The sequence below is a fragment of the Xyrauchen texanus genome, chromosome 28, assembly GCF_025860055.1.
Source record: "Xyrauchen texanus isolate HMW12.3.18 chromosome 28, RBS_HiC_50CHRs, whole genome shotgun sequence".
Taxonomy (NCBI): Eukaryota; Metazoa; Chordata; class Actinopteri; order Cypriniformes; family Catostomidae; genus Xyrauchen; species Xyrauchen texanus.
Genome location: NC_068303.1, coordinates 37140504 through 37155914, shown reverse-complemented (window position 1 = coordinate 37155914; position 15411 = coordinate 37140504). Strand labels below are relative to the sequence as shown.

Genomic DNA, 15411 nt, shown 5'->3' with positions numbered 1-15411 from the left:
CATATTGCTGTTTCAGATCAAAGGTTCGTGGTCATCCAAACGAGGCAAAGGCAACTACAACCCCTACAGCTATGGCAACTTCCTCACTAACTGCTGTGCTGCACTGTGTGGGCCTCTACCACCAAGGTGAGTGCAAGACCTCTCCCTTTTTTGTTTCGTCCTTTGTTTTTCTTGCAGCATTCGGAATGGAATACTAGAGTACTGCATACTGTGCAGTATGTAAGGGGTAATGTACAGTCAGCCGACTGTTATTGCAAAATAAACCCGACAGGGTGATCAAGTATTGTATCTCACTGAAGGGGTTTATTTTACAATAACAACTGGCTGACTGTACATTTCATGGCTAGTAACCAAATAAATAAACAAATGGTCATAAAATACTAATTTGCGTTGAAATTATGTAATTATGTGAGAAGAAAGAAATTGCTGAAAAGCTGATTTGCTCCTCCGGTTTGCATCGGACTTGTGTTGGTGTTCATTTTGTAAATAATGACGTCTGACTGTTCAAATATCCAGCTCATTACTAGACTACTTGCAAAATAAACAGATAAATGAACATGAAACATAGATTTAAGTTGAATATTAGTTTACTTGTGAAGATCGCACAGTAGTCTGAGAAGTAGAAAAGTTGACTGACAATACCTGGATGACGGGTCTGAAATGTCTTAATACCTGTATATGCGTTGGTTACTCAGAAATATCAGACCGGTAGATGCCGCCATTGACCAATCAGAATCGAGTATTCCAAAGAGCTGTGTAATAAATACTATAATGCTTAATAGGGGTTTTCACGCTATGCGACTAACAATGTCTGTGATTAGCCACTTGCTGGTAAATGGTTTGATTTCACTCTCCAGTGATTAAATAATACAGTGGTAAAGAAGTTTATGATCCTTTCATTACGGGTTGAGAGTAAAAGTTTGGTTTGACTCATTCTGTGTAATGTGTGTCCTAAGATGAGATCCACACGATCCATTCATCATTGAATAATGTCTCTTTTAATATCCATTCTGTCCTTTACAGTCAGTTGTTGACCAAAAACAACAACAACAATATAGCTGCAAGCAGCAATTACTGGGCCAAGCACCAAAATGCTAAGCATTAACCATAACCAAAAGATCACATGTGACATAAAGTGCAGACACACACAACATTACACAACGCCTCAGGATAGATTTGAACCTATGACTTTCTATTCAACAGATCATTGCACAGTCCACTGCACTACAGAGCCACAATAGCAACAGTCACCAATGGGACATACCGAGCATACTGTAGAGCCAATCATCGTAGTCACCATAATCAACTCGTATTTGTGTAAATTTACAACAAAATTAAAATAAACATTTGACTGGAGAAAATCCAGCAGCTCAATGGAAAGTTCTCTGTAACAACAGACATTTTAACTGCGTGATTTGTCAAGTTACGGGCAGAAATAGCCATTTTTTACATCTATTGACTCTTAGGTAGCACTGTCTCCAAACTTTGTATATATCCTCAGATCATGGTCCTGAAGAAACATATCAAGTTTCGTTTCAATAGGACAAACCGTTGCTGAGATACAGCCTCACATCCAATTTTACATCAACCGCTTTAACTTTGCGCTGCCGTAACTGTTAAACAAAGGTGAAATCTTTTTTTTTTTGTGTAATTTCTCTGCGGTAGGGTTGCTCCGATACCAACATTATATATTCGGTATGATACCAGCCCTGGTACCTCAGTATCGATACTAAATTGATACTATAATCATCAAACAAAAAGCCTCAGATTTTTTATGAAATTACACAGAAAATGACTTGATTAAAAGAACTGCATAAAGTCTCACAAATACAAATTATGCATTTTACGTTTACATTTTTCTGGATTCCATATTAAATGTTTTAATTAAATGTTATAATCAAATGGTGTTTAATCAAATTGATACATACAGATTTAATCAAATACAAATCTAATTATAATAATAATAATAATTGTATTTTATTTTTACAAAAGAAATGCAATTTATTTTTGGTCGAGAAAATGCTACACAACAGAGCTGCACAGTATTAATGAAAACATCTGTGATTACCTGTGGCACAAGGCTGCTATGGCTGAATCACAACAAGCTGATAAAACACTTGCATTTGTGATATTGCTTACAAATAATAATAATATAATAATAATAATAGGGATGCACCGAAATTTCGCCACCGAAAAGTTTCGCCTGAAAATGGCATTTTTTGTTTTGGCCGAAAGAGAAAAAAGGCCGAAAATATGAGCCGATATATATGCCTCCCTGACCCTCAGTGCTCAGGTTTCACTCTCGATCGATCTAATCATAATCACGGCGCTGCCAAGCAAAGGCCGATGTCTGCGGTGTGGAAATACTATATAATACTAATAAGCAGTATTGCCGCAACCTATACGCATACTACACTGTCTGCGTAGGGCACCAACTCCCTAGGAGGGCACCATCTTTACCTAGGAGGGCACCAGAAAGTCCACCGGGTGCCCTTCCTCGCACGTTATACGTTATTCAAGGACCCAAAAGCAGTTGCGGAACACAGTCGATTGCTTCATGATCATATTTTGTTCTTGATGAGAAACCTGCCACTTTTACTTAAATAGAAAGCAGTCCAATTGGCTATGTGCAATTACATCAAATTTGTTTAGCCCTGCAAAACTTTGTTCTTCACTTGAGGCTACATCTGTCGTTTACAGTTGAGTTTGATTTTAGTTCTATTACTGTTGTTTTGCACAATAATTTTATATTAAACTATAAATACATAAACAGAATAGAGTTCTGTGTTCTGCCTGTTGTTATCATTAAAATGACTGTGTAGCATATTTAATTAAATGATATCCCTCTGCTGTTTAATGATCACACTTACCCATATCCAGAGGTTTTTTTATTTTATTTTCAAATTGTCATTGATTTAATCTAAAAACTGTCACATCTCATATCATTTTGCTAATGACAGCATACAGCATATGCTACCGAAATTAGTAACAAGATGATATCGTACCATTTTTATTTTTCTGGTATAATGATACTTCGTTAATACCGGTATACCGTGCAACCCTATTGTGCGGCTCAGTCTGGAGATTATTTTAAGCTATAGCTTGAACAAATCGGAGAAAGTTTGAAAGATGTGAAACTTTTAAACTGTAAATATCTGTATATGGAGGTTAACTTGAATCACTAAGAGGAGAATAATCAGACAAAAAAAATTTCTAGGACAAACGGTTCAAAAGATACACGCAATAGAAAATGTAATATTTGTACTGGTGGTGGCACTATGGATTTTGTGCTAGAGGTCCCAAATTCTATGGGGACTATTCATGACCTCCCCTATCAGTGTGCCAAACCATTCATAATTTTCCTATGTACGGTTCTATGGTTGCTATGGAAGAAACAGAATAATAATAATAAATATAGCTGCAAACAGCAATTACAGGGTCATGCACCAGCATGGCAACCACTGCACAGCTCAAAGATATTACAGAGCAAGCACAGATAACATTGCCCCTGGGTGGTTTGAACCCATAACTTTCCATTCCACAGCTCAGTGTGCTAGTTACGGCAACACATGATTCCCAATCAACAAAGGGACATACCAAGCTTAGATGAATCACAGCCGAGCTCAGCTTTTACCATGATCAACTTTATATTCATGTTACTTTTCAACAAAGATGCAATTCAACATTTGATTGGGTAAAGCCCATCCTCCATTCAGTAGCACAACATAAACATTTCCAGAACTACTTAGATTTCTACATAATGCATGACTTGCAGAGGTGGGAATCGAACCGTGAACCTTCCATTTTCATGGCTCTAACCACTGGTCCATGTAACTTTTCAACAAAGATCAAATTCAGAATTTGATAGTGGAACAGCCCAGCAACCATTCATTAAGCAATAAACAAAAATTACCAGAACTTTTTACAGAATGACTTGCAGAGGTTGGGGTTCAAACCCACAACTTTTTGAACTAAATGCCAGTGCTTTAACATCCTGAGACACTTCGTTGACATGTCTACTGATTGGCTCAGAGACTTCCTGAGGTTAAAGTCAGCATATATATATATATATATATATATATATATATATATATATATATATATATATATATATATATATATATATATATATATATATATATATATATATATATCCAAAACTGCTTAATCATCAGGACATTATGTTGATGATGCATACAATTTTTCTTTGAAATCTGGCAATGTATTTAATAGATATATAATTTTTGAATAAATGTAAATATTGTGGAGAGGCAGTATCATGACTATGATATACGGTTAAAAAGTTACAGGCAAAAAAAAAGCCATTTCTCAGTTCATAGGGCTGCCATAGACTCCCAGTCAGAATACAGGTGCTGGTCATATAATTAGAATATCATCAAAAAGTTGATTTATATTCAACTTGGATATTATATTCATTCATTGCACACAGACTGATATATTTCAAATGTTTATTTCATTTAATTGTGATGATTAAAACTGACAACTAATGAAAATCCCAAATTCAGTATCTCCGAAAATTAGAATATTACTTAAGACCAATACAAAAAAAGGATTTTTAGAAATGTTGGCCAACTGAAAATTATGAACATGAAAAGTATGAGCATGTACAGCACTCGATACTTAGTTGGGGCTCCTTTTTCCTGAATTACTGCAGCAATGCTGCGTGGCATGGAGTCGATCAGTCTGTGGCACTGCTCGGGTGTTATGAGAGCCCAGGTTGCTCTGATAGTGGCCTACAGTGTTGGGTCTGGCGTATCGCATCTTCCTCTTCACAATACCCCATAGATTTTCTATAGGGTTAAGGACAGGCGAGTTTGCTGGCCAATTAAGAACAGGGATACCATGGTCCTTAAACCAGGTACTGGTAGCTTTGGCACTGTGTGCAGGTGCCAAGTCCTGTTGGAAAATGAAATCTGCATCTCCATAAAGTTGGTCAGCAGCAGGAAGCATGAAGTGCTCTAAAACTTCCTGGTAGACTGCTGCGTTGACCTTGGACCTCAGAAAACACAGTGGACCAACACTAGCAGATGACATGGCACCCCAAACCATCACTGACTGTGGAAACTTTACACTGGACTTCAAGCAACGTGGATTATGTGCCTCTCCTCTCTTCCTCCAGACTCTGGGACCTTGATTTCCAAAGGAAATGCAAAATTTACTTTCATCAGAGAACATAACTTTGGACCACTTAGTACAGGCGAGACGCTTCTGACGCTGTGTCTTGTTCAAGAGTGGCTTGATGCAAGGAATGCGACAGCTGAAACCCGTGTCTTGCATACGTCTGTGCGTGGTGGTTCTTGAAGCACTGACTCCAGCTGCAGTCCACTCTTTGTGAATCCCCCCCACATTTTTTAATGGGTTTTGTTACTAGATGGATTTCACAATCCTCTCCAGGGTGCGGTTATCCCTATTGCTTGTACACTTTTTCTGCCTCATCTTTTCCTTCCCTTCGCCTCTCTATTAATGTGCTTGGACACAGAGCTCTGTGAACAGCCAGCCTCTTTAGCAATGACCTTTTGTGTCTTGCCCTCCTTGTGCAAGGTGTCAATGGTCGTCTTTTGGACAGCTGTCAAGTCAGCAGTCTTCCCCATGATTGTGTAGCCTACAGAACTAGACTGAGAGACCATTTAAAGGCCTTTGCAGGTGTTTCGAGTTAATTAGCTGATTAAAGTGTGGCACCCAGTGTCTTCAATATTGAACCTTTTCACAATATTCACATTTTCTGAGATACTGATTTTGGGGTTTTTCATTAGTTGTCAGTTATAATCATCAAAATTAAAAGGAATGAACACTTGAAATATATCAGTCTGTGTGGAATGAATGTATACATTGTCCAAGTTTCACGTTTTGAACGGAATTACTGAAATAAATCAACTTTTTGATGATATTCTAATTATATGACCAGCACCTGTAATAATACTAACGAAAACATTAGGTGCCACAGCACCTTCGGTGGTTGGCCCCTAATAATACTAATGGATACAATAGGGCTATGCACATTTGGTGCTTGGCCCCTAAAAAAACACATATGCAGTCAAGTTGTGACACATACAGTCAACATCATTGTACGGTTTGATAAAAACATTATTGTAGATTGGGCTTTAAAAAATACATACACGTATAGGTTACACTATAGGTTACACAGATACGGTAAAGAGGGTATGCGACTCCTCTCTCATTAATATGTGCTTAACCAAAGACCAAAGATGCTCGCTGAACTTCTGTTATCCTTAAAGAGACAATACTGTTGTTGATTTTGTTCTACATATCAATGTAAATGATTGCAAATAGTACAAATTGTATATTTAAACAATAAACATGTAACAACAGGGCTCGACAATAAGGACTGCCAATGGCCCAGGGCCAGTGTGAGAAAGATTCGGGCCAGTTGCTAGAACTCTCACTTGCCCGATCGGGCCAGTGCTGCATTTATAACATTAGTACAAGCAAACAACAAGCGAGAGAGCACAAAAATTACACGGAGCAAACAAAGTCTTCTAAACGAGGAGCGAGTGCAAGTATATTTATGTCGCAAAGATGTGCAAATGCATAATATACTGGACGCGCCAAGGCACAGTCGTGTGCATGAACAAGATCTCGCAGACACCGAGAACACTCTCTTAGCACTGTCCTCGCTCTTTCCAAGTGTCTTAGCAGCAGCTATTACCAATGTGTAGAAAATAGCAGGAAAAAAACATACTTAATGAATTTCGTAGTGGGATTTAACATCTTGTGCAACATTTTAAGTATCCCCACACCTTCCGTGTTCACAGCAGGAATGGGCACAAGTACTCAAGGACTCGGACGTGGCAGCAAAGATCGATCATGAAAACGATGTTACTTTTCTCTTAATTCAAAGTCCTGTGACAATTACCTGACAACTAAACACAAACGTGCCAAAGAGGGAGCATATTTGTAATTTTGAGATTCATTACATTGATTATCAGAGACTTCTCATGGCAAACAAACAGATACGACGCTGCAATGCTATCGTTACAATAATCAAAACAAAGAGTGTGTAATTAACCCAGTTAGACACACTGTCTCTGCAAAACGTTTGCTAAATACAGTTTATTATCATTTAATGTAAGAACTTTAACTCGTTAATGGATATCATTTAATATGATTGATGACAGCGAATGATTGTCACTGACTAAACCTCCTTGTCCTGTGTGACGTAATGCACACCTGCATCTCGACAAATGAATGAAGATTTCCGCTCGCGTTTCCAAGTTAGATAAACGATAAAAAGTGTCATTCCGTTGCACATTAAAAAAAAAATTTAACAATTGATCGTCATTTATAGAAAACCTGAAGTCTGATCAGGTAGAAATGAAATAGCAACAAACTTCAGAACAGTCCCCAGGTCTGTGGTGAGTTTGGTGCTTCTATCATTAAAACTCTAGGAGGGAGTAGCTTATAATAATTTTAGTCTCAGAAGAATAAGAATAAAATATAAGTTTAAATAGTATAAAAATATGTTGGCTTTCTCAAGATTCCAGATATCATCTTGGAAATAACACTGCATTACTAATTTAGCATTTATTAAACATTTCTTTTATTGCAATTTTATTCAAACTAATAACATAAAGGTAGACCAACATTAACGACAACTTTAATATTCCCACGCCCTCCCCTAACATCTCATCTTTCAGTACAGAAAAGTATTGCATTCAGAATATTGGACATAGAATTACAGACATATAGAAGTGATTAATTTATCATTTTGAATCCAATTTTGCGTGAACGTGTTGTAATATTTGGCTGTCCATCAAATAATAAGTCAAGAAAGATATGTTTACTAGATTTTTACAGTGTGTTTGCCCATGCAAAACTTTCCACCACAATGCTAGGGTGTTCAGAGTGGTTTTTAGTGTATTGATACGTGTTTGCTAATGTAGTTTGTTTTGCTTGCTGGCCGAAGTGAAAATATTCCACCCTCAAGTCTCTAGGATTTTTTGTTCCCTTGATGTGGCTTGGACCCCTCCTTCAATGCAAGGATTTTTTCAATGTAGGGATTATTTCACCTGTTATATCAGCATGCCGCATGATTTGTGGTATCATTCATTCATGTCCATAGCACAAAAAGTACAAGATGACATACAGTACATACCAAAGTTTATTATTTAAAGTGTGGCAGGGTGAGCAAGAGACAGACATAGTGGGTGTGTCTCTTGTCAAGCCTCGGACAGGCATTTATTGTAAATAATAATAATCTTAAAAATGTCCAAATGGGTAATAAAGTGTCCAAGGGGGAATAGTGTTCATAATAAAGGTGGATTATGGCATCCTCGCAGTGAAACTGGGCTCCGTGGAAGGGCGCAGTTGTGTCCATAGGATGGCCCAGGCACGGGCTTGGTCAATCGGCCGTTCACGCTCCCCTACAAAATCCACGACGCGAGGGGCGGCGGGGTTACTAGCGGCCTGTCTTATTAACACGTCCGGGGGTCCAAGGAACGGGTCCGGCAGCACACCATTTTGTCCAGCTCCGAACAGTCCCAGCTCTGGTCTTGGGCGTGTAAGGATGCCAGTGTGTGCACACATGGAGATTTGAAGCCGGCTCCCCGAGAAGAGGTGCGCACTGCGCTTTAAAGACAGTGGTGATGAAGCATTATTCCTATGATGAAGCATTATTCCCATCAGGTGTGCTCCATTCATCACTGACAAGGCTTATTAATAATGCAACTCTTCTCGCTGTCCCGCCCAACTCCCGTTGTGAGCCTGGCTGAAGGGCGGCCCTACCCAGATAGCAATAAGTCGGCGGGCCGCTGGCGGTGCTCCGGCGGCAGTAGAAGCGGCAGAATGGCGATATCGCAAACACGTTTGACGGCGCACAGCTGGCGGCAGCCGCTTTTTAAAAGCGGCAGCCGCCTTCCTACCACCTTCTTTCCGCTGGCCATCCGCCGTTCCGCCGCCGTTATATCGAAGGCGGACCTTCCGCGGAGCGTCGGAGGCAAACGCTTTTTCCGACCGATCTGCCGCCGCTTATTGTATATATATATATATTTTTTTTTATATATATATATTTATAGCATGCAGTTTATCAAGAATAATGATTGATCAAACCAGACAAATTTCCATTTGGCGTTTTAATTCCACATTTCAAAGTACAGTAACTGTCATTGAAACAAGATGTCAGATCACTGAAATATAAATAACAGAAAAATACAAACATTACACACACACACACACACACACACACACAAAAGAACATGCAGGTTTCCAATTCAATTTTGGAAAAAAAATTTTTTTAAAAAAACACTATTGTAACACTTACAATAATTGTTAATAATATAAAGAGGTCAGCTCTGGGATGAAAAGAATTACCAGTAAACATAAGCAATGGTATATTTGGTACCAAAGAAAGTGCAGGATAACAAATAAATTGAGGTATAACATCATATTTACAAGTCATTTCTAACAATAGGTTAAGTGGTAATAATTTAGAGTAAAGCTCTGGAGTAGAATATACCATTATAACTGCAATGCTGACCTGTGGCACAAGGATTTACAAGCTATATTTAACAATAGAATAACAGTTAAGCACTGTGACGGAATTAAAGTAGAATTTTTGGTACAAGTTAATGTGCAATATCAAGTATCAGAGGTATGAAATAGGATTTACAAACTATAATAGAATCGTTAAGCACTGACGTAATGAAATAAGCCAATACTAAAGTCACGCTAAGTAGAATATTTGATACCAGATAATGTGCAAATATCAAGTATTAGCTGTATAATCTAGGATTTACAAGCTATATTTAAAAATAGAATAGTTAAGCACTGTAACAATGAAATAAGCAGCAAATTGTATATGAAATAATTGAGATCTTTGGTATCAAGGAATGTGCAGGATAACAGGTATAATATACATTTTGACATTCAACTTACACATGACAACAAGTGGGAATAAAAATAATTAACAGCAGAAAATCTGGCTGTAGAGAACACAGCCAATCAGAATGTCTGGAGAGGTTGGGGACTGCGTGGCGTAGTGGGCTAAGAATCACCGGTTTTCCCCGACCTCCAGAATGAGGCAGTGCAAATTGGCATATCTTCAGTGATTCCTTGTGCGCCTGTATAAAAGGACAAACCATCCCATATTCATCCAAGGAGCTGCCCTCAAAGCAGGGTCACAAGAGAAAAAAAAAGAAAAAAAAAAGAGCAATTTCCACAGTGAACAGCGTGGATTGGGTGAGTGTAGTCTGACACTTTTAGCAGGCTTTTTTAGGGGTCTTGATGTTACTGACTGCAGGATAAAGAAAGGGTTCCAGTTGTCAGTGATGCTGGGGTGTCAGTAGTCAGCCTAGGTTTAAGGGGTCGGCTGTGGGTCCCTCTCAGCTGTCGTGCGCCTTTTTCCACCTTCATGTTCAGATGCTCCTTTCAGGTAACGCGTAACGTTAACCTGGATCGCCTCATCAGTGGCATCCTGGGTTGCCGGGTTCTTCCGGATGGCTCCTGTAGAAAATAAAGATCTGTCATTCCATTTGAATGGCATAAGGTCATACACATCTACTTAAATATAAAAAAATATCCAACTTACTTTGAACAATGGTCTTCAGGAACATGTCTCTAAAACATGCTTTATCCCCTACACCAGTCCAGGTTGTATTGATGGAAAGGTGATTAGAGAAGATACTCTGAAGCATTCGCCACACGGTTGTCTTTAGGTCCCTCCCACATTTGATTGCCAAAAACCGAAGCTGAAAATACAAAAAAAAACATGTTACAAATTACATTTCTCTGAAGCTTCTCATAAATGTAAAATGTGACAGGCTGTGGATTCAGACTGTAGAATATGCAGTGTACGATCTTAATTTTACTTTTAGATTACCCTATGGCGTTATAAACTAAATCGGCACACTTACAAATCGTTGCTGGAGCTCTTTATCCTGCCTCAAACTGTTGTCAAGCAACGGCAAATCTTCCTGGGTGTCTAGGGGGGAGTAACAGATCCCCTGGCAGGGATAACTCTCCAACAGACACATTGGCACTGAAATGTTGCAGCATAGCATTTTGTTGTCCATGCTACGCACAACATCGCCAAACTCCAAGACGTCGCAGCATTAGGGTTTGATCTGCACCTACAGGGGTTCCCAGAATAAAAGAATAAAGTAGTCAGTCCTGGTCCTTCAACTACTAAACTATGACATTTATATCTAGGTCTACTACATGTACAGGTGGCCCCAGTGGGAATTAAACCAACAACCACAAGTGTTGTTTGCAAGTTGTACCTGATTGCCCAGTGCGAGCAAATGTCTTCAACATTGTCCCAACTTGCTTCACTTGCTCTTGAAGTGAGCCGCTGTCACCTGGGAAGTAACAATATATTGATTAGCAATACACTAAATATAATAGTAATATAATATAACCACAATTATCATACCAGTAACTTTCCCTGTAATTTCTATCCACAGTATGTTGTGCATGGCATACAAGTTCATAATGATGAACCCTTATGATAACATCAATTTCATTTTTTTTCTTTGAAGCAGAATATTTGTTTGTAAAAGGGGAGGAAAAAGAAAATAATGAAATATTGGTATACAGATTTTGGTTGATATATCATACTGTACAGTGAAATTTGCTATTGTTATATCATTCCCTACTCACCTGAAGGACGGATAGATCAGGCAAATCTCCAGTCAGGCCTTTGTAGAGTGTGTGCTCCTTTGAATAACACTTTCATGAGTGGGAAGTGGCATATCCACAGGTATTTTAATTCAAACATGCAACATATTGTAATACATCTACAATATTCAGCCTTTACCTTACACTCTCGGTTGTTGCTCTACACTTTTATTATATTAAATACTTATTTATATAGCTTGCTCACTGTATAATCATGATAGCCTAATACTTATAACACAAGATTGCATCTTAAACGAATGACTGAGTTGAAAACTTGAATAAGAACGCATTTTACACAGAGGGGACCAGCTAGGGAAACTTACCTGCCTACAATAACTGTTTTCATTTGATTTGAGTTACATTAAACATGAATAACCTTAGCCGAGTCCCCAGGAACATCGGGCTATTAAAGTAACAAGCCTATAACTGCGGTCTTATCAATTCTAGCTTCACCATACACTCAAACTGTGAGGTTTATCTGCTTTCCTCGTGGACCTGTAGCACAATGCCCTGACAGTGACTTCACCTGTGCCCTGATCTTTATTAGAAACTGAGAGGAGAGCAAGTTAATATAATTTATATTACAATTATCACAAAAATTAACAAACAGTCTGCTTTAAAACTAAGAAAAAACAAGCTTCTATACTAACCTTACATAAAAAATTAACACGTGGCGAACTAGATTGCCGCTATCTGCCGGCACACCACATTAGATTAAAATACTTACCCTTGTAGTTGTGCAGGTAACTCAATATGTAGAGTTTAAAGCCCTTGTCCCTCTTGCTTGTCGGAGCAGGGGACCAGGCATCAACAATGCGATGAACATCGCTGACGCGTATTTTCGGAAGATTCTGGAGACATAGAGTAAAAACAGACATTTTGGGCGACGCGCAAGTAAACCGGAAACAGATATGGCGACAGCGGAACGTCACAGTTCAGTCTTTGTAATGTGTTTTAGCAATACATTTTTAACATTTATAATGCGTTTAGATTTTTTTTTATTGCCTTTACAAGGACTTTAACACTTTCTTAAACATTTGTACAGGTCATAATTGCAAAACCTGTAAAAGGTAAAATAACAAAAAAAATCGAGGTTGGAAAAAATGTAGACATAAACGAAATTTCTGCGCAACTGTGAAACCAGAGGATAATTTCGCTTTCCTTTTATGATTCTGATTCCTAATCCCCGCCAGTGGGACGCACCTATAACTGACAGCTTAGGGACGGTGGCAAAAAGAAGCCGTGCGGATATTTTTTGCTATCTGGGTAAGAGGCTGGGCAACGATGACAAGCCAGAGGGGCGGATCATTCTGCCACTAAAGGGATACTCAGGGACGTGAGGCCCCAAGGAACTATTTTGGCCCCACTCCCCAATTTTTGCTAAAAAAAAAAATTATATATTACACAATTACAAGCATTACATATATTTTTACTTTTTTTTAGTTCATTCACAAATTTTTTTTAATTCAGTTGTCATTTATTATTATAACTCAGCAATAATTTATTGTTGTCCAGTTTGTCATCATAATATGATACATTATTGTTTTAATAACTTTGAGGATTTGTTGTATACAATAGTAATATATTTCTGTCTTATTTACTTTTTCAACATGTTGCAAAAGGCTATATTTTATGTAAGCATTATAGACATTCTTAGCAGTATTGTATCAGTAAACATACAAGTACTGCAGCCCATCAGCACACTAGAGCAGAAGGGGTAAAAAAACATTGCCGTTTATCAAGCGCAGAACAATCTGGAATAATGTTAAACATTGTTAGTCACCTTTTTGCAACCTGAATTTGTTCAGAACGTTAAATGTTTTTGACTCCTGCACTAAAAAACAATCAAGATGCAGCAGAATGAAACCGGTCCCTCGACATGCGTTTTTGAGACCTGATGTACTTTTTAACTTGTCAAAGTGTATAAAAATGTACCGGTCCTGCGTGAAACACTGAAGAAATAGCGAGACGTGGTGCAGCAGGTATGAACGTTCGTCCAGAGCGTGTTTACAAAGGGAAAAAAATGGAAAAACAGATCAGACGGACGCATTTGCTGTGAACGGCCCCTTGCACGTCCGTTCGTGCGTATGTGAGTGAGAGTGCATGGGCGAAACAAGTTCAGAAGGACTGTATATTTTTTCTTAAATTACTAACCCAAACACAAAATCCTACTTGAAAAACGTACTTAAAAACCTGACGGACCTCAAACGTGAACCGCTCTGAGAGCACTGACATTGTGTATTCGCGCCGCACTTGTATCCAAAACAACGTCACCCCTTAAGTGATTTTTTTTTTGCCGCGCTTTCCTACCGGGCGGGGTTTAAAAAATTAAAATTCAGTCATTGTTTACTCACTCCTGTGTTTATCTAACCCAATAAGACTTACTTTTTCTTAAAACAAATGACAACATTTTTTTTTTTAATTTAGTGCTCAGTGATGTCATACAATGACAATTTGTGGAGACTATATCTTCAAGCTTCAAAAATATGCTAAAGTATAATTTTGATGTCTAGTAAATAATTTAATGAGACTCATAATTGTTATGAAAGCATACAATAAGGTTTGGTGAGAAACAAACCGAATTCTAATGTATTATTTAGTGAAAATATTCACTGACCGTTGATCTCCTGTGCACCACACCAGTGCAACAGTTCAAGCAGCGCTCTTGCATCATTCAAGCAAAAACACTGCGATATAGCTACAACAGAACACAATACAGCAGCACATAAAACAGAACTTAATATACACGTCTGAAGAGTTTTTAGTTGAACATTTTCACTTAATAGTACATTAGATTTTTCTGAATTATACTTTCTGCATTCTTTTGAAGCTTGAAGAGGTGGTCACCATAAACTGCCATTGTATGACATCACTAAGTACATATTTTTCTCACAATTTCTCCCTTTGTGTTAAGAAAAAGAAAGTAAGTCATATAGGGTTATAACAACACAGGATGAGTAAACAATGACTGAATTTACATTTTTGGGTGAACTAATCCTTTAATACAATAGGAGGTTTTGGTAGAGGGTTGTTAAAATCCCTAACCCCAAGTAAGAGCAATAATTGTAGTAATGCACCACTAAAATTCAAGGTTGATATCTTTTTGTTTATTTGTCACACTTGAAATGGAAGGTGGAGTTGAGCTCATTGCATTGTGTGATACAGTTTTATTGTATATTACACATTTTGGAAAATGTAGTAAGTCATTCGGTACAGAAAATTGGCATACTGTATTTTGTAAAAAATAGTGTGAGCAGTTTGGTATTATGCCATGCTCTCTTTCCCTTTCTGCATCTCTACAAAGCCTTGTGTCTCACATCTCTACATCAGATCATTTAATTACCAGTTTGTGATAATTTTGGTGGGGGAGGGGGGAATCAGTGCTGATCTTGTAAAAAGAATGATGACCTCAGCAGCATTCTAGCACATGCATAAAAGGCAACAATCAATCAGCATTACTCCAGGAAGTGTGATTATCTTAGATAACCGAGCAACATTCCTGAATTGGTTCAGATGGTGTGTTGGTGTCCGAGGAGGCTAGCTGACGTCAAAACCTGCTCACACACCCACACAAGAGTTCTGCATGCCATTAATGAGTTTCATATGGAGCCTGGAATATAAAGCTTGAGTGTGGGCACAGCCTCACTGCCGGCCACCTGCTCTATGTGTGGGTATGTTGCATTGAAGGAGGACTCCACATGAACACACAAACTCTGTTACAAAACCTAGTGGGTGTAGGGGCCTGGGTAGCTCAGCGAG

At 38.3% G+C, this 15411-nt stretch overlaps 1 protein-coding gene across 2 annotated transcripts in view; it reads left to right on the top strand.

Moving 5' to 3' along the window:
- LOC127621784 (palmitoyltransferase ZDHHC14-like) overlaps nt 1-15411 on the top strand; it is a 61672-nt gene that overhangs the window by 33417 nt on the left and 12844 nt on the right. For both annotated transcript variants that reach the window (XM_052095510.1, XM_052095511.1), the window contains exon 7: nt 17-126. In XM_052095510.1, the coding sequence (XP_051951470.1) occupies nt 17-126 (110 nt within the window). The remainder of the gene's footprint in view (nt 1-16; nt 127-15411) is intronic.